We start from the raw sequence: 18,486 nt of genomic DNA, 5'->3' as shown, positions 1-18,486 counted from the left end.
TCTCTTTTTCAATGGGATGAACTACACTTATTGGAAAACTCAAATGAGAGTTTTCTTGCTTTCATTGAATCTTGATATTGTTAGGATCGGAGCGGCACTAAGAGGGGGGGGTGAAATAGTGCAGCGGATTAAAGCTTCGATTTTAACAAAATCTTTCGTACGATAAGAACGGAACTTGAAAAGTTTAACTTGAAAGCGTATTCTTAAAATTGCGCAGCAAGGGTAATAAGGAACTAAAGCAGTAAGAAGATTTGCAGTAATGCAAATGACAATAATAAAATGCAAACCAGAGATTACATCGATTTTTAGAGTGGTTCGGTCAAATGACCTACTCCACTTGCGATGCCCCTCTTCGATGAGGCTCCCACCTTCCACTAGCAAATCTCTTGAAATGGAAGGGTAAACACCCCTCTTACAACCTTTTACAAGCAGCTCAACCTCTTACAAATTTTCAATAAGAAAGAAGGAGGAGAACTCTCTAGCAAATTGAAAACAAGACTTGCTAAGACTTTCTAAGACTTTTCTCTCAATCAAAATGCTTCTCAAAAGTTGTAACCTCAGCTGAGATTTGAGGGGTATTTATAAGCCTCAAGAGGATTCAAATTTTGGGCTCCAAAATTTGAATTCTCTTAGGGTTCCCGGTGCTGGAGGTGCCACCGCCCAGCCAGGCGGTGCCACCGCCCAACGCTCGGGTGCTGGACGGTGCAACCGCCCAGCCAAGAGGTGTCACCGCCCAGCCAGGCGGTGCCACCGCCTGGCTCTCCAATTCATTTGTTTGGCTTAATTTTAGCCCAAACCAAATCTGACTTTGGGCCCAGTTGGCCCCTAACCAGGATATAGGATTATCTCTTAATCCTAATCCTAATTACAGGTGAACTACATAACACAAAAAAAACATCCTAAGCAAGTTTTTTAACCGCGAACGTCGAGTCTTGTTCCGGCGAGCTTTCCGACGAACTTCTTCCGACGGACTCCCTGCAAGCTCCCAATCTTTGTGATGACTTTAACGAGTAGCCGAGCCTTCTCGGTGATCTCCGCGAGCCTCCGACGATTTCTTCGGCGAACTTCTGACACGTTCCCGATTTCTTCTCGGTTGGTTCCGGCAGCATCTCCGATGATTCTTCGGTCTCTTAAACGTCTATCAAGCTCGACTCCGGTATCCTTGCTTTATGTTTTCTGGTTATCATAGTTAATCCTGCACACTTAACTCAATAATATGGATTAGATCAATTAACCCATCAATTGATTATATCATCAAAATCCGAGATTCAACAGATATATGGCATATAGTCGAATTTGGTTTTCAAAGGTCTTCTCTTCTAATGAACCATTGTAATGATTTGGAGAAGAGGACTTTTTCTCTAAATGCAAAGGCTATGAATGCCTTGTTTTGCGCCTTAGATAAAACTGAGTTTACTCGTGTTTCTATGTGCGAAACGACTTTCGACATATGATGCACTCTCGAAATCACTCATGAAGGCACTAGCAAAGTTAAAGATTCAAAAATTAACTTTTTAATGCATGATATTAAACTTTTTCGAATGAAGCCGAGCGAAACCATTGTTGACATGTACACCCATTTTACGGATGTCGTCAATGGTTTAAAAGCTCTTGGTAAAAGCTTTTCGAATTTTGAACTCGTTAACAAGATTTTAAGATCTCTTTCTAAAAATTGGAATTTGAAAGTAACGACTATTTAAGAATAAAAAAATTGAATACTTTTTTGATCAAAGAACTTATCGGGTCTTTAATGACCTACGAAATGACTAATGTGACACTTGACGAACATTAGAACCACCTTCCAAAGAACACGAAGGATTTTGAATTTAGAATAATTGAAGACCACTCGAACATATGCTCAAGTGATGGTGAACATGAACTCCTCACTATGAAATTTAAAAGGTGTATGAAACAAAAGTTAAAGAACCAAAATAAAAAGAACGCAACTACTTGCTATGAACGCAAGAAGAAGGAAGCACTTTGGGACGAATCAAACTCATCCGAAGACAAGGAGAAAATCAACAGCTTTCTACAATGAGGTAAACAACTCAAACAAAACTCCCTTAGTTTATTTTGAAATTACTTGATGTTCTTCATGAGTTGTTTTTAATTTGATTTTAAAAAAATTATCTAATTTTTTTTAAAAATTACATGTTTAATAATAATTAATGAAAATGTAAAAATAAAATTGGATCATGCTTACCTTTCTAGTGATTTTAAAAATTACATATTTTATGATTAACAAACAAAATAATTTTGATTAAAAATGTCTTATGAAATTTGATGAAATAATGTAATGATGATTTGATATCATGCTTAATGAGTTTTTATTTAGAAATGATGCATGATGATCTTTGTGATTTTTACTATAATGAAAGTTGTTTTTTCAGTTTTGAAAATGATGCATGTTTGATTTGGCATAAATGAAAAAGACATGCTTATATGAAATAATGTAAGTATTTTACTTGATGATTTTATATTTAAATTATGCATGAGATTTTGAAGTTATTAATGATGAAATGTTGCTTTTTCGGTTGTAAACAAGATGGATGGTTTTTATACAAAAACTTGAGCATATTGATTTGAAATCATGTTTAATGGTTTTATAATTTAAAATTATGCATGATGAATCTTGCGATTTATGGATTATCGATTTTTACTATAATGAAAGTGGCTTATTGATCTTTATAGTAATAAATCTTATATTTTCATTTTAAACAATGAAATATATATTTTCATTTGGCATAAAAAAAAGGGGACAAAGGCATACTTCTATGAAATAAATCACATGAATTGAAATAACTAAAAAGAGAAAAATATTTTTTAAAATTTTTTTTTCTATCTTATCAAATTTTCACTAAGAAATTGATAAAGTTGTTTATGTCATTTTGAATCTATTGAAAGTGATTTTGATGATTTGAATGAGTTTCATCTAACCATGATTTTTATCTTAATTTCTCAAAATTATAACTTAAAATTCTTTGTATAAATTGAGATTGTCTACTATGAAGTTTTTTTTCTATTTGAGTTATTAAAAAAGAATCATAATATGTCTCTTGATATTCATAATTTATCTTCATTATTTATGCATTTCATCATCAAAATTCTCTTGATATTTTTCATGTGATGATATAAAATTATGCATGAAATACTCTTGATATTATTTTGATGCATACAAATGTGAAGTTATGATTATGCATGGTAGAATGTAATGTAATTTGACTTTTTGATACCATCATGATTTGAAATATTTATGATTTATATATCGCATGATATGATTGAATCATTATTGTAAAAGAAAAAGGAGATTATTATCTTGTACATTGCAAAAGAGAACAAAAAATATATGCTAGCTTGAATGATAAATATGATATTATGTTTATAATATAGATTTATTGTTTATAATGTGAAAATTGATGTAAAGGAAAAAGAACTACAAAATTATATTCTTCCCCTCTTTTTGACAATAACAAAGGGGGAGAAAGAGTTGCAAATGTGCATGTCTCAAAGAGAAAGATGCTAGCTTGCACAATTCAAGAATGAAGAAAAAATTACTAACTTACTCATAGCAAAGAAAAGCAACAATTGCTAGTTTGGACAACATAAAGAGAAGCAAAAAGCTTGCTTATCTCAAAAGATGCAAAACTTTGTCAACTAGCTTGCACTTTACAAACGAAGCAAAAATGATACTTCTCAAAAGAGAAAAAAGAGCTTGCTATCTTAAAAATCACTAGCTTGCCTATCTTAAAAAGCAAAAATACAAACTTATAAAATTTATAATCATGCACATCTTTAAAATTAATGATGATTTGGTGATTATGCATGTTGTAAAGTGATAGAAAATTGCTAGCTTATACTTCTAAAATGATGATAAATTTTGCTAGCTTGTATGATGTAGAACATACTATCTTACTACCTTGCATATCTAAAACTTTATAGCTTGCATGTTCTAATATGATATAGCACTTGCTAAATTTTTGCTAGCTTGCATGATGATAAAAATGAAGATTATGTTTATTATGCTATGAGTTAACTTATATTTCCAAACATAAGAAAGTTATACTTATCCTTTTTGTTGATGACAAAGGGTATGCATAAGTTTATGATAACATGTTGCTTGGATTTTTGAATCAAAGAGTCTTTATCAATACGACATATTGATAGGGGGAGTTAATGTGAACTTAGTTATCAATTGGTTATCATCATCAAAAAGGGAGCGATTGTTGAATCTCGTATTTTGATAATGAAACCAATTAATAAGTGTTTATGATTTGATATGTGTTTTTAGTGACGTAGGATGCTTCGATCAGGATGAGACAATTAAAGTAGGAAGAATCATGTTGGGCCTGAGGAAAACATGTCAAAAGATTAGACATCGAGCTGGAGGATCGGTCGACGTATCGACAGAAGGTTTCGGGCCATGGATTCAAGCATCGGGCTAAGAAGAGCGGATATTGCATCAAGGATATCAGAGTCGGGGAATCAACTGACCGATTGGGTAATAGGCCGCAAGAGAGGACGATGCGCCAAAGAATCAGGCGAAGCGTCGATGGACCAATAACATATCGGATAACATGATTCAAGCTTAGTAATAATTGTCTAGATCAAAGTGTATTTTACATATGCAGGATTAACTACGATAGCAAGACATGAAGCAAAATGAAGTCCTAGAGTCAAGGACATAATTTCATTGGGAGTTTGAGAGTTCGTCGGAAGACCAAACATTTGTCGAAAGTTTTGCAGGAACCAGCCAAGAAGTCCAGGAGCTTATTAGAAGAAGCTCGTCGGAACTCGCCAAGAAGATCATCGTGAAGTCTAGGAGCTTACTGGAAGTCCGTTGGAACATTATCGGGAGATCGTCGGAAGTTCGTCGGAAGATCGCTGGAAGCTCGCCGGAAGAAACCAAGACTTAGGGACTTATTATTTAGCTTAAGTATGCCTTAGATTTCATAGTTAGCACGTAATTGGGATTGGATTTGGGCCAACCCAATTAGGGGCCAATTGGACCCATGTAAGAACTATGTTAGGCCTTGCCCCAAGAGGTGACACCGTCGTGGCATAGTCTCCGAGACTATGTTAGACGGTGGTACTATCGGTCTAGGCGGTGGTACCGCCCAGACACAACCTCCAAGAGGCTGTAGGTGGTGGTACCGCTAGTCTGGGTGGTAGTACCGCCCAGTGCAGTGTCAGTGTCAGGCTGACACTGACAGTGGTACCGCCCGTACCTAAGAAACCCAGGATGAGATATTATTAGGCTCCATGTTTGAATAAACTTGAGGCCTATAAATACCTCTCTCATCCCTGGTTAAGATACATAAGCACATAGAGTTTTAAAGTGAAAAAATGTTATAGAAATCACTTGAAAAATCCCTTCTCTAGCTTAAATTTAGAATTCTATTTAGAGAGGAGTGCGTGTGTTTGTAAGGATTGTCTCCTAAACCCGATAAAAGGAGAAGAGGGGTGTAAGAAGGAGGTTGATCTGGAAGATCGATAGTGGATGCCGGTGGCCTCGATGGAAGAGGAATCGGTGGGGTAGATGTAGGTCACGACGACCGAACTACTATAAAATCAGCGTGTTCTTCTCTGGTTTGTATTTCTATATTTGAGCAATTTACTTTACTGTAAACCTCTTAACTTGCTTTACATCCATTATGCATCTTTCGTATGCTTTCGAGTTATCTTTACGAAAACGCTTTTAAGTTAACCTCTCTCCGAAACGGTTTTCATCGAAATCGATTTCTATCGTACGAAGGTTTTTTGAACCGACATAATTTTACTGCTGCACTAATTCACCCCCTCTTTTAGTGCCGACTCTTTTCCTAATAAATAGGAATATATGTAATTCTTTAATCAGTATGTATTGTTGTAATTTTAAAATGTTCCATGAATTCATGTTATGATGATTATGAATATATTTAATTTTTGATCCTACAAAGAAATAAGTTATATTTAGTTTTCACGGATTCATGATTTTTTACTTAAAATCAATCAAAATGGGGGCATCCAAGTCATTTTACCATGCTTATGAATTTGCTATATTTTTGTATCATATTATAAGGTCAAATGATTGCATTTGTTTTGTAATTTCAATTTGTTTCATAAAGTGATGATGTGATTATCAGGAATATATGTAACTTCACATCACAATGTACTGCTGTAATTTTAATTATATTCATCTCATAATGATATAATTTATATTTATCTTTTGCAAAATAATGAATTACTTTAAAATCAAATTGTGTTTGGACATTCTAGTGCTTTTTCAACATGGTTATGCATTTCTTATATATTTTTTTACTGTGAAATAGGGTTTAAGATCCCACCACAACCATTTATTTTTCTTTTGTTTATTACAATTTACACATTATCTATCGACTATGTATTTCATTTGGTTCTGTAAAGTCATATTGTTATGATTAGATTAGGAATATATGTGACTTCACATTAGATTACAATTATTGCACTTTGAATGAAATGTTTCCTAAAGTCAAATTGCTATAATTATGAATATATTTCATTCCATTGATCTTGGAAAGATGCAAATTACTTAAATAGTTTTGTCAAATTCGTGATTTATTTATTTCAAATCAATTGGTTAGGAAATTGTTGTACATTTTATCATGGTCGTGAATTTATAATTTCACTTGCAAAATTTTGAGCCAAGTCGGAGTCACATTTTTCAGTAAACTCAAAACTGGATATACTACTACTACTACTACTCATCAAATGATTTTTTTGATACTCTAAAAACTTCTTCTATCCTGTGTTTCTTTGGAAAGAGTTGTGCTCAGAATAAATTTCCCCTTATGACTAAACATTATTTATGCTTCTATTTAGCTTTAACTATATGTTATCTTCTTAAACAGCAACACTTGTAACATCTTGCCAATTCTCAGGTTTTACATTTTGCTTTAACATATTTAATGAATTACATATAAATATCATACTTATGTAGAAGAATTCTCTAGCTATTTTTTATTTTTCCCATCTGTTCCTATATATTTGTCACAGCAGTTTCATCAGCTCTCCTTCTACCTTACCATTCTCTAGCTTTGAATAGGTGGTTTGTGTTACCTGTGAGATGCGGCAATACAGCATAGAAAGTGATATACTACTACTTGGGAGGATGCTTGTTCCCAGTGTTTTTTTTCGTCCTTTTAGGTCTTCAAAATCAAATTATAATAGTCTCTGCATGAAAAAAATTGCTATTCATTTTCTTCTCTTCTCCTTATTAGATGGTAAGTAAAGAAGGTGCTTAGGGCTCTCACTAAACAATATGATCTCGCTATGTTGTAGGCAAAAGATACAAGACAAATCTGTCGGCAGTTTCAGGAATTGCAGGTGAGTTTGACCTGTTTCTTTCATTTAGATTTAAACGCATAATTTATTTCAGCTAAATAGGTGCTTTCTTTGCCTTCCCAAATCTTCTGGTCATAGCTTGAAGTATGCCTATGTGATTGATTGATGACAGTCAAGTCACTTTGTTTTATTGGTCATCTAATTTTATGACAAATTATCTTGTTTGGTTATGATCCTAGTTGGATTGTTAAATGTGTCTCTAATATTGGCATAAGGTTTTGTTTACTATAAGATAGATTGACATGCTTGATCTTATTATTATTTTTTTTGCTGTTTTTGCATCTGTTGTTTTAGATGGAAGTTATTAAGCTCTATAATATAAAAAAGAATGATTTTTCTTCATTGAGACAAATTTTTTTTTTCTTTATGAGATAAGAAAAGAAAAAAAGAAAAGGAAACTATAACCTCCCAATAATAACAAATCAGCAATAGGTAAAAACTACTGAGCACTTTTAGGAATCTTGAAGTTTTTCTTACCTTTTTTTGCAAAGGGAACCTTGAATTTACTATGAGCTCTTAACAAATAGAACAGTTGAATTTACTATGAGCTCTTACCAAGTAGAACAGTTGAATTCACTATGAGCTCTAAACAAGTAGAACAGTTGAATTTACTATGAGCTCGCTCTAAACAAGTAGAACAGTTGAATTTACTATGAGCTCTTAACAAGTAGAACAGTTGAATTCACTATGAGCTCTTAACAAATAGAACAGTTAAATTCACTATGAGCTCTTAACAAGTAGAACAGTTGAATTCACTATGAGCTCTTAACAAGTAGAACAGTTGAATTTACTATGAGCTCTTAACAAGTAGAACAATTGAATTTTTACTATGAACTCTTAACAAGTAGAACAGTTAAATTCACTATGAGCTCTTAACAAGTAGAACAATTGAATTTTTACTATGAGCTATTATCAAGTAGAACAGTTGAATTTACTATGAGCTCTTAACAAGTAGAACAGTTGAATTTACTATGAGCTCTTAACAAGTAGAACAGTTGAATTCACTATAAGCTCTTAACAAGTAGAACAATTGAATTCACTATGAGCTCTTAACAAGTAGAACAATTGAATTTACTATGAGCTCTTAACAAGTAGAACAATTAAATTTACTATGAGCTCTTAACAAGTAGAACAATTGAATTTTTACTATGAGCTATTATCAAGTAGAACAGTTGAATTTACTATGAGCTCTTAACAAGTAGAACAATTGAATTTTTACTATGAGCTCTTAACAAGTAGAACAGTTGAATTTACTATGAGCTCTTAACAAGTAGAACAGCTGAATTTACTATGAGCTCTCAACAAGTAGAACAGTTGAATTCACTATGAGCTCTTAACAAGTAGAACAATTGAATTCACTATGAGCTCTTAACAAGTAAAATAATTGAATTTACTATGAGCTCTTAACAAGTAGAACAATTAAATTTACTATAAGCTCTTAACAAGTAGAACAATTGAATTTACTATGAGCTCTTAACAAGTAGAACAATTGAATTTTTACTATGAGCTCTTAACAAGTAGAACAATTGAATTTTTACTATGAGCTCTTAATAAGTAGAACAATTGAATTTACTATGAGCTCTTAACAAGTAGAATAATTGAATTTTTACTATGAGCTCTTAACAAGTAGAACAGTTGAATTTACTATGAGCTCTTAACAAGTAGAACAGCTGAATTTACTATGAGCTCTCAACAAGTAGAACAATTGAATTCATTATGAGCTCTTAACAAGCAGAACAGTTGAATTCACTATGAGCTCTTAACAAGTAGAATAGTTGAATTCACTATGAACTCTTAACAAGTATAACAATTGAATTCACTATAAGCTCTTAACAAGTAGAACAGTTGAATTCACTATGAGCTCTTAACAAGTAGAACAATTGAATTCACTATGAGCTCTTAACAAGTAGAACAGTTGAATTCACTCTGAGCTCTTAACAAATAGAACAGTTGAATTCACTATGAGCTCTTAACAAGTAGAATAATTGAATTTACTATAAGCTCTTAACAAGTAGAACAATTGAATTTACTATGAGCTCTTAACAAGTAGAACAATTGAATTTACTATAAGCTCTTAACAAGTAGAACAATTGAATTTTTACTATGAGCTCTTAACAAGTAGAACAGTTGAATTTATTATGAGCTCTTAACAAGTAGAAAAGTTAAATTTACTATGAGCTCTTAACAAGTAGAAAAGTTGAATTTACTATGAGCTCTCAACAAGTAGAACAAAAGAGAGGAAATATTTGCTGGGTTAGAACCACACGCAGAAGAAGCATTTAAACCTAGTTTTTTTTTTTTTTTATTGAGCAGGGGACATGCATGTAAATATCAGAATTTAAAATGGTGAGAAAATTAATACATGATTGGGGGATTAAGAAGACAAAATATTAAGGATCAACAACAAACACATGTTCACATACATAAAAAGCTCAGAACTCTCTCCTCCTCATCGGTCAGTCAAGTCTATGAAACAAACACCCAGCTTTGATCACACTCAGATTTCTTGACAATGTTTGAGTCTACAACGGAGGAGCAAAATTGACAACCATGCAATTAGGATCTTTTTCTTCAAACACTCCTCCGATTGACTGTCTTTAATATCTGAACACATAACATTTCTAAAGTAAACCCTCTGCAGACAACTTTCTGGAATTCACCAAAATAGAAAAATCAAAAGTTTTAAAACCTAAGCTGCATTTCATTTTGGAAGTCAGTCTTCACTAAAAGCTGCATTTCATTTTGGATGTCAGTCTTCACTAAAAGCTGCATTTCATGAAGTTGAGCCACTCGTGTTGAACAGTAAGAAAATGACCTAAGAATGAAACATATGCATCCACAAAAATCATGTTAATATCAAACAAGAAAAACAAAATAAATGCTAAAATATCAGATGGAGAGGGAAAATACACATCAATTACAAACTTAAAAAGAACATTTTATTTACAACAACTGATTTCAGAACCTAATGGATAACATTACCAGACTTGAAGAGATTGATTGTAGCAAAATGAAGACTGGTCTAAGCTACTTAATGTTTATACATGTCTAAGAATGGCAACAGTAATGCAACCTTTTATCTGATGATTTCATCATCTTACGCCGGAAATTTTTAGAAAGATGTAATGAGAAATTTTTTTTTACAATATGCTGATACTACATTCGCATGGCCGTTATCAACAGGTCTCTTTTCACATCTAACATCCCTCAGGAACCTAAGCAATCTAATTCTTATTGACATTCTTAGAACACATCTATAAAACTCTATTGTAATCCTTTATCAACAACAAGGTGCCAAACCAGAATCCCTTGAAGTAAGGATGCAAATGAGTTGGATAGGATTCTATTTGAGATGGACAGGAGAGCATCTTAGGCTGATGATGACTGATCCAAACCCAGACCCACCAACAGGTCAACTTTTCTTGACCTAGATTTTACCCACATAACTAGCCGGTTCAGGACAAAATGGATGGGATTATGGTGGATTGATGGGTCAACACATTTTTCTGCATTATTTTTAGCATATTTTACCTTACACAATTGCATGAAAGCCAAAAATAACACTATCCTTCAGACTCTCCGTGGGTGATATCCATCCTTGATGCATTTGTTCCTCTGTCCACACAAAGAAAAATCCTATAAATAATGCATATTACAATTATGTATAAACATCTTTTCTAACATCTCTTGAATCTTCAATTGCTGCCTGCTCTATCAGTAGAAGAATCTCTTGCAAATTTTGTCCCAAAATAATGATATCTAAACTCTATACTTTCCCCAGCAGCCTACCCAGCAAGTTCACAATTGCTTTTATTGATGGATTTTCTTACAGAAGAATAAAAATAAATCATGAAAATGGTAGAGGTTTGCAGGGTAATATCCATAGAAAACAAAATCAACTAACAGAACAAATTGTTACCTAAAAGAATGGCATGTGCAAGCAAAAGAAGGTGCATTCTTGAGAGTAAAAATTGCCACACATAAAGCAATAAGAACATATCATACTGGGAACAATGCCATGGATGACAACCAAATGATTTAATTACTTAAAGGTTTCATTTTCAAAGAGTATGAATTTATTATGATAGTAATTAAGAAAAAAGTAGCTTTTGAATAAAAGCACCAAAGAAACTCATAAAATAAGTTATTCGTTAAAGGTAATAATATGGCACATCAGACTACCAAGTTATGAGTTTAATGCTTACTAGAATCATTTGGCCACCTTTAAGTTTAACTTCAAGCATTCATGCTTACTATTAGTTCTTTTAAATTGTTGGCCCATTCCATAAAAAGAAAAGAAAGCATCAAGTGTCCAGCATAGTTCATTGTTGAAACCACAAAGAACCCAAATAACCATGGGTATCTACAATAATAAGTCATAATGTCTTTAACAATTTGGGGTCAGCTATGTTGAGCTTTTGCTATCATTGATCACTGTACCAAACCATATCCTTTATAAATTATGGGTATTTAAATCTTTATTCATAGTTTTTAGTAAAACCTTCTTAGATCTCCATATACCTCTCCTTACACCTAACATTGGATATCTACCTATTGATGGAGTCAAGTCATAGGGTCATACTGTCCTCAACAGAACTCAGTTTGGAAATTTACATTTTCTCTTGGTACATAAAGTTAGATCCTCAGATGAACACTAAAATATTCATTAGCTAGGCCCAATAACTGGGATTTTATTGCTTGTCATAGTATCTATTAATTTTAATAAAAAAGAATTAACCCAAGATCTGAGTGTCAAAAATTCAACTGTTTGTATTATCTTCAATTTCAGTTCTGATGTTCACCTACAATATGATTGTTATCTCACTCCAGCTGGTTAGATCATGCCCTGCTACCAATTAATTATGTTCTTTTGCACAAGTACCATAAGTTCTTGAAGGTTACTGAATCATCAGTTACTTAGTCTACTAATACTGATAGCCCTAGAAAGGAAAAGTATCAAAATAAGACTTTAAACAATACAGCATCTTTCACATGGATGCATTAATATCACAAGAGACCCAAGATCTAAACATCTCATATTATCACATCAATAACACTTGTGTCTCTCTCATTGTTCATCCCTAAAAATTCACTGCAATCTAGCCGAATCACAATGCAAGATTAATTTAGATACATCTAATTAACATCTAATATTGTTCATACTTGTTGTTTTCAGAGTTGTTAAGAAGAACCTCTTATTGTTACAAGAATATTTCAATTTTGCCCAAAGCCATCAGTGTTCACCTATAGAACTTGGTTATAAAAATTTTGAAATGTACCACGATCACGTAGGTAAATTGGGTCATTCTACATGGCTGACATGTGGCACCGTATCCCAAAAATTATTAATCAATGCTACTATGGTACCATGACTCACCCTTTTGATGACACTGGGTGAGGACATCATTAATCAATGTTCATATATTTTCTGATGCCAATCATCATTGTGACGATTATCTGAAATCTACCTCTCTAAACACTTGCCCTCTGTGCATAGATAGTCCTAAACATTCACATTTTCATTTTACCACTATTGATACTACTGTGATACATGAAACAGTCAATTTTAAGATACATCTAAACGAAATTACAAGCAACATTATAACATCCTAGTTTGTCTTGAGAAACCAGTGAAACTAAAAATACCACAGTTGCAACATAAACAGTGCAAGAATCAGGACATAACAAAGTACTTTGATGTGTAACTGTTATCCCTTAGTGATCAACCAAAGTCACTATTGATAAGAAACACAATCCTACATACTAAATTCATGAGTATTCTTAAGCCGTGACATTCCAAATTACTAGAAAACACTGAGAAGAAAAGAAATATGGCCTACAGAAAGATTCGAAAAAAGCATCCATATAATTGCTTGGGTCCTTGCAATTTACCTCTTGGAGTTAGCTCAGCTAAAGACCTCATAGAACTTCTCATTGACGAGCAAACCCGAGTCGATTGACTCCAGAGGATCCTTCCTAAGCCGATGTCTCAAGCAGTTTGGAATGACAGTGGCTATGTCTTCTGCAGTCACTTTGTCCCTCCCTTTCAGTGCAGCCAAAGCCTTGGCAGCCCTATTGGTGACGATATCCCCTCTCAGCCCGTCCACATTCAGCTCCGCACAAACTTTAGAGATCTTCACGCGAAGGTCGTGATCGATCTGCACCGATGCAAGCGAGCTTCGTGCTGATGTAATCTGTCGCTGGAGCTTCTCCTGCTCCGCCCGGTAAGATTCCCTGAACCCCTTGGGGTCTCTATCGAACCGAGCTCTCTCCTCCACAATCTTGACCCTCAGTTCGGCGTCCCTGACCGTCCCCACCTGTGCGTGCATTCCAAACCTGTCGAGGAGCTGCGGCCGGAGCTCACCTTCCTCGGGGTTGCCAGAACCGATGAGAATGAACCGAGCGGGGTGGGAAATGGAGATGCCCTCCCTTTCCACGGTGTTCCATCCGGAGGCGGCGGAGTCGAGGAGCACGTCCACCAGGTGGTCATCCAAGAGATTGACCTCGTCAACGTAGAGGATACCTCTGTTAGCCTTGGCGAGCAGGCCGGGCTCGAAGGCTTTGACTCCCTCGGTGAGGGCCTTCTCGATGTCGATGGTGCCGCAGACGCGGTCCTCGGTGGCGCCGAGCGGGAGGTCCACCATGGTGATCTTGGTGGCGGCTACGGGGAGGGGCTCGCCGCGGGCGGCGCGCTCGCGGACGTCCATGCTCATGGACTCGGGGTCCTCAGGGTCGGAATTAAACGGGTCGCCCACGACCACCTTGATCTCGGGAAGGAGGTCGACGAGGGAGCGGACGGTCGTGGACTTGCCGGTGCCGCGGTCGCCCATGATCATAACGCCGCCGATCTTGGGGTCGATAACGTTGAGGAGGAGGCACAGCTTCATCTCGTCCTGCCCCACGATGGACGAGAAGGGGAAGACCGGCCGCTGGCTCTCGCCGATCGTCAACTTCTTCCCCTACCAAAACTCAGCGTTAAACACGCAAACGCTCGTACCTCAACCTCCGGCAATTGGGGAAAGGACTCACCTCTTCAGCGGTGGTGAGCTCAGTGGCGGCAGCACCAGAGACAAGGGAGCGGCAGGCTCGGTGCTTGTGCGCAGTTCGGGCGCGGCCATTTAAGTTCCTCTGGTGGCAAAAGCCGGCTGAGGAGGAAACAAGGAAGGAGATTGTGATGCAGCGGGAGAGGGTTCCTTTGTCGAATAGAGATCGAATGCCAAGTGGACTTACCGGGAAGTGAAGTTGGGGAGAGAGGAGTGGGGAGGGTTCGAATTCTGGAAGCGGGGAGGGCGGGGGAGGAGGGCGCGAGCAGACCCGCCATGGGAGGACGGGGGAAGTCCTGCGAGCCGTGGGTGAGTTGCGGGGGAGGAGAGTGGTGTGGGATAAGAAGATGGAGAGGGAAGGCAGCGGTTGCCCTTAATGCCTATGTGGAGTTGGGCTCGTTTTAAAGACCAGCCCAGTGTGGGCCCAACTCTATGCATAGCTCACATTTCAAGAGGTGACAGCCATATGTAAGATTGATGTCATTTTAACTCTTGTATGGTAGTTAAATACTTATGATTTATTTTATCTAGAATAATTTTTATATTTTTAAAAATATAGTATAAACATAGCATATGAGTTATTATGTGACGATTCATAATAAATTAATAATATAATAATATATATAATTTAAGTTTAAAAATCTATTTTAGCTCTTGTTATTTTGGTTATCGACCATTAAACCTTTATGATTTTACTTGTATCTAAAATAATTCATATATTTTTAAAAACATAGCATATAAGTATCTTCTATCAAACCTAAGTTAATAGGCGTTAGAGTCTGACATGTTAACTCACAATAAATCATTAATATAATAATACGTATAATTTAAATTAAAAAAAATTAAGATAATCATCAATGATAGGAAAAGATGTCATCGTAGAAGCAATCATCAATAGTAGCACCGAGCCACTACTACCTAGTAAGGTATTGTACGCACGTAGCCTCTTCCTCGTTGACGACAAGCTTAGGAGCTTTTTGTCCTACCTTAGGTGAATATGCGTCGACTAGTCCAACGCTAAGCATGCAATGGTCTCATGGTCTCTCTTCCTCCTCCTGGGCGTATTTGTCCCCATCGCCTCATACTTCGTCCTCTCCTGCACCCCCACCCATCATGCCCACAACCTGGTGGTCTAGCTCTCCCTCACCTCACCTCACCTCCTCCTCCGACCTCTCTTACTTTTGCCTCTCTACCTTCGTCCATCGTTATGACCTCCGTCGCTTCCCTTTCCTCGACAAGATAGATTTATTTTAACTTAAATAATATATATCATTATATTAATAATTTATTATGAGTCAGCATGCTACATAAGCATACTTTAATATCTCTCAACTCAGACTTAATGGGAGGAGTTTATATGTTATGTTTTTAAAAATATATGAGGTTATTTTAGACACAAACAAAACCATAAGGGCTTAAATGGTATATGACCAAAACTATAGAGTTAAAATAGATCTTTTTTAAAAACTTATTATGAGTCAGTATGCTACGTAAGCATACTTTGATATCTGCTAGACTTAACATGAGAGGCTTACATACTATATTTTAAAAAATATAGAGGTTATTTAAATACGAGTAAACTATAAGGGTTTAAGTGGTTCATGACTCGAATCATAAGGGTTAAAACGAACTTTAACCCTATGTTATAATATCAAAGCATTTAATAGGGAAAATTCTTAAATTATGATTTTACTTTTTTTTTCTTTTTACCGTTTCGATCAAAAAATTATGATTTTATCTTTTCTTTTTATAATTTCATTTAGGAAATTATGGGTTTTACGATTTGACCTTAGTAAATGTGTCAGGCGTTCATGAAACTATAGATGCGGCATGTTGATGAATTGATGCGCCGTGGCTGATAAGTCAGCACGGCTTGGTTCATGGGTCGATGTCGGGAGTCTTCGGTTGGGTGGGCTGGTCCCCGAGGTCGGTCGTGCCCTTTGGATGGGGTGCTAGCGTTAGAATGTTGAAAACGCCTCTCTCGATCGGGATGGTCTCGCCTTGGGGAGATTTGCTTTCCTGCACAGAAGGCCCCTGTTGGGTGTTTACCGACTATGGCCTCTTCGACGAGCAAGTCAGTGGTGGGTTGATCTCCCTTTCTCTCTTTTTTTTTTTTTTTTTTTTTTTTTTTTTTTTTTTTTCTGTCATCCCCCTAGGCCGGATGCCGGTTAGGGGTTTTTATACTACTGTATGAGAGTCAATCATACGCGAGTATGGCATGGTGATCGATCCTCGAGAGCTGAGATGGTACCTTTGTGCAGCCGCTGTTCCGAAGCGTGCTGAACGGCGCCATGCGATGCCATCCTAGGCTTTTCGGGATGGGACGTACCGAGCAATGCCTTGGTAGGGATTCTGTCTCGGCGCGTTGTCACGGACAAACTTCTAAATAAGATGTTTGATGTAATGCTTATGTATGTCCGTGTCTTTTGGCATGTTCATATCTTGTACAGCATGTAGAGGGGCGGCCGAAGGCTTAATAGTCCCATTTTAGTTGGGTTGGTGGCCTCTTTAGGCTTGTAAATAAAGGTTGTGTCATGTGGACACGTGCGAGAGTTTTTCGGTCTATAATGGACCATTTTACCCTTTGTTGTGCAACTGTTCAGAGCTTGTAAAGTCTGTTTGTAATTTGCATTGTCTATGAAGTATTTTTCGGAGATGTTTGCTTGTGGATCCCGATTAAGGCGTTCTCTCTAACCCGTTCTCTCTTTTGTTGGTCCTAAGGGACAATGGGAGGCTTCGGGGAGGCTGACCTTTGCGGACGGACACACAAGGGTACCGCACGACTTAGGCAAAACCAGCTAAGTCCGTGACATATGGTATCAGAGCGGGACAAGCACTCATAGAAACACTTAGCATGCAAATGTGGGGGACCTAGCGGGGTTGCGTTGAGGGCAGTCAGCACACGCGCGACCATTTGGGGGGAAAACGGGCATGGAGATGTAGGGAAAAGGAGTCGCTCGGAGGAGCGGGCATCTGAGATTGGCATTCAGAGGAATGGCCTGTTAGGATCGGAGCGGCACTAAGAGGGGGGGGGGGGTGAATTAGTGCAGCGGATTAAAACTTCGGTTTTAGAAAAATCTTTCGTATGATAAGAACGAAACTTGAAAGACTTAACTTGAAAGCGTATTCTTGAAGTTGCGCAGCAAAGGTAATAAGGAACTAAAGCATGTAAGAAGGTTTGCAGTAATGTAAACAGCAATAATGAAATGCAAACCAGAGATTACGCCGATTTTAGAGTGGTTCGGTCAAATGACCTACATCCACTTGCGAGGCCCCTCTTCGATGAGGCTCCCACCTTCCACTAGCAAATCTCTTGAAATGGAAGGGTCAATACCCCTCTTACAACCTTTTACAAACAGCTCAACCTCTTACAAATTTTCAATAAGAAAGAAGGAGGAGAACTCTCTAGCAAATTGAAAACAAGACTTACTAAGACTTTCTAAGACTTTTCTCTCAATCAAAATGCTTCTCAAAAGTTATAACCTCAGCTGAGATTTGAGGGGTATTTATAGGCCTCAAGAGGATTCAAATTTGGGCTCCAAAATTTGAATTCTCTTTAGGTTCCCGAATGCTGGAGGTGCCACCGCCCAGCCAAGCGGTGCCACCGCCCAACGCTCGGGTGCTGGACGGTGCAACCGCCCAGCCAAGGAGGTGTCACCGCCCAGCTCTCGGGTGCTGGGCGGTGCCACCGCCTGGCTCTCCGATTTCACTGGTTTGGCTTAATTTTAGCCCAAACCATATCTGACTTTGGGCCCAGTTGGCCCCTAACCAGGATATAGGATTATCTCTTAATCCTAATCTTAATTACAAGTGAACTACATAACAAAAACACATCCTAAGCAAGCTTTCAACCGCGAACGTCGAGTCTTGTTTCGGTGAGCTTTCCGACGAACTTCTTCCGACGGACTCCCATCAAGCTCCCGATCTTGTGATGACTTTAACGAGTAGCCGAGCCTTCTCGGTGATCTCCGTGAACCTCCGACGATCTCTTCGGCGAACTTTCGAAAATTCCGATAGGTTCCCGATTTCTTCTCGGTTGGTTCCGGCAGCATCTCCGACGATTCTTCGGACTCTTAAACGTCCA

General features: G+C 37.0%; 1 protein-coding gene across 4 annotated transcripts; it reads right to left on the bottom strand.

Annotated features, from left to right (window-relative positions):
• Window positions 1–9,828: 9,828 nt before the first annotated feature.
• LOC135641796 (magnesium-chelatase subunit ChlI, chloroplastic-like) lies at window positions 9,829–14,768 on the bottom strand. 4 transcript variants are annotated; one of them, XM_065157516.1, is made up of 4 exons: window positions 14,590–14,768; window positions 14,389–14,504; window positions 13,252–14,318; window positions 9,829–10,174 (listed from the first exon to the last, which is right to left on the bottom strand). In XM_065157516.1, the coding sequence occupies exons 1-3, from the start codon at window positions 14,678–14,680 to the stop codon at window positions 13,266–13,268; spliced, it is 1,260 nt and encodes a 419-aa protein (XP_065013588.1). In that variant the 5' UTR covers window positions 14,681–14,768; the 3' UTR covers window positions 9,829–10,174; window positions 13,252–13,265. The 4 variants fall into 4 exon arrangements, with proteins under 4 accessions (XP_065013588.1, XP_065013590.1, XP_065013591.1 ...); XM_065157518.1 differs by having other exon boundaries at window positions 13,252–14,312; window positions 14,590–14,749; XM_065157519.1 differs by having other exon boundaries at window positions 13,252–14,309; window positions 14,590–14,749.
• Between the last annotated feature and the right edge of the window lie 3,718 nt (window positions 14,769–18,486).

This window comes from Musa acuminata, chromosome BXJ3-6 (assembly GCF_036884655.1).
Source record: "Musa acuminata AAA Group cultivar baxijiao chromosome BXJ3-6, Cavendish_Baxijiao_AAA, whole genome shotgun sequence".
Taxonomy (NCBI): Eukaryota; Viridiplantae; Streptophyta; class Magnoliopsida; order Zingiberales; family Musaceae; genus Musa; species Musa acuminata.
Note: the sequence above shows the minus strand (reverse complement) of the source record. Positions and strands in the feature narration are given on the sequence as shown.

Bases quoted from the DNA above. Each gene is read 5' to 3' on its own strand.
- LOC135641796 (XM_065157516.1), bottom strand. From the start codon at position 14,680: ATGGCGGGTCTGCTCGCGCCCTCCTCCCCCGCCCTCCCCGCTTCCAGA. The intron at 14,505-14,589 runs GTAAGTCCACTT...TTTCCTCCTCAG, and splicing joins CTCCCCAACTTCACTTCCCG to CCGGCTTTTGCCACCAGAGG. The intron at 14,319-14,388 runs GTGAGTCCTTTC...GAGTTTTGGTAG, and splicing joins AGCTCACCACCGCTGAAGAG to GGGAAGAAGTTGACGATCGG.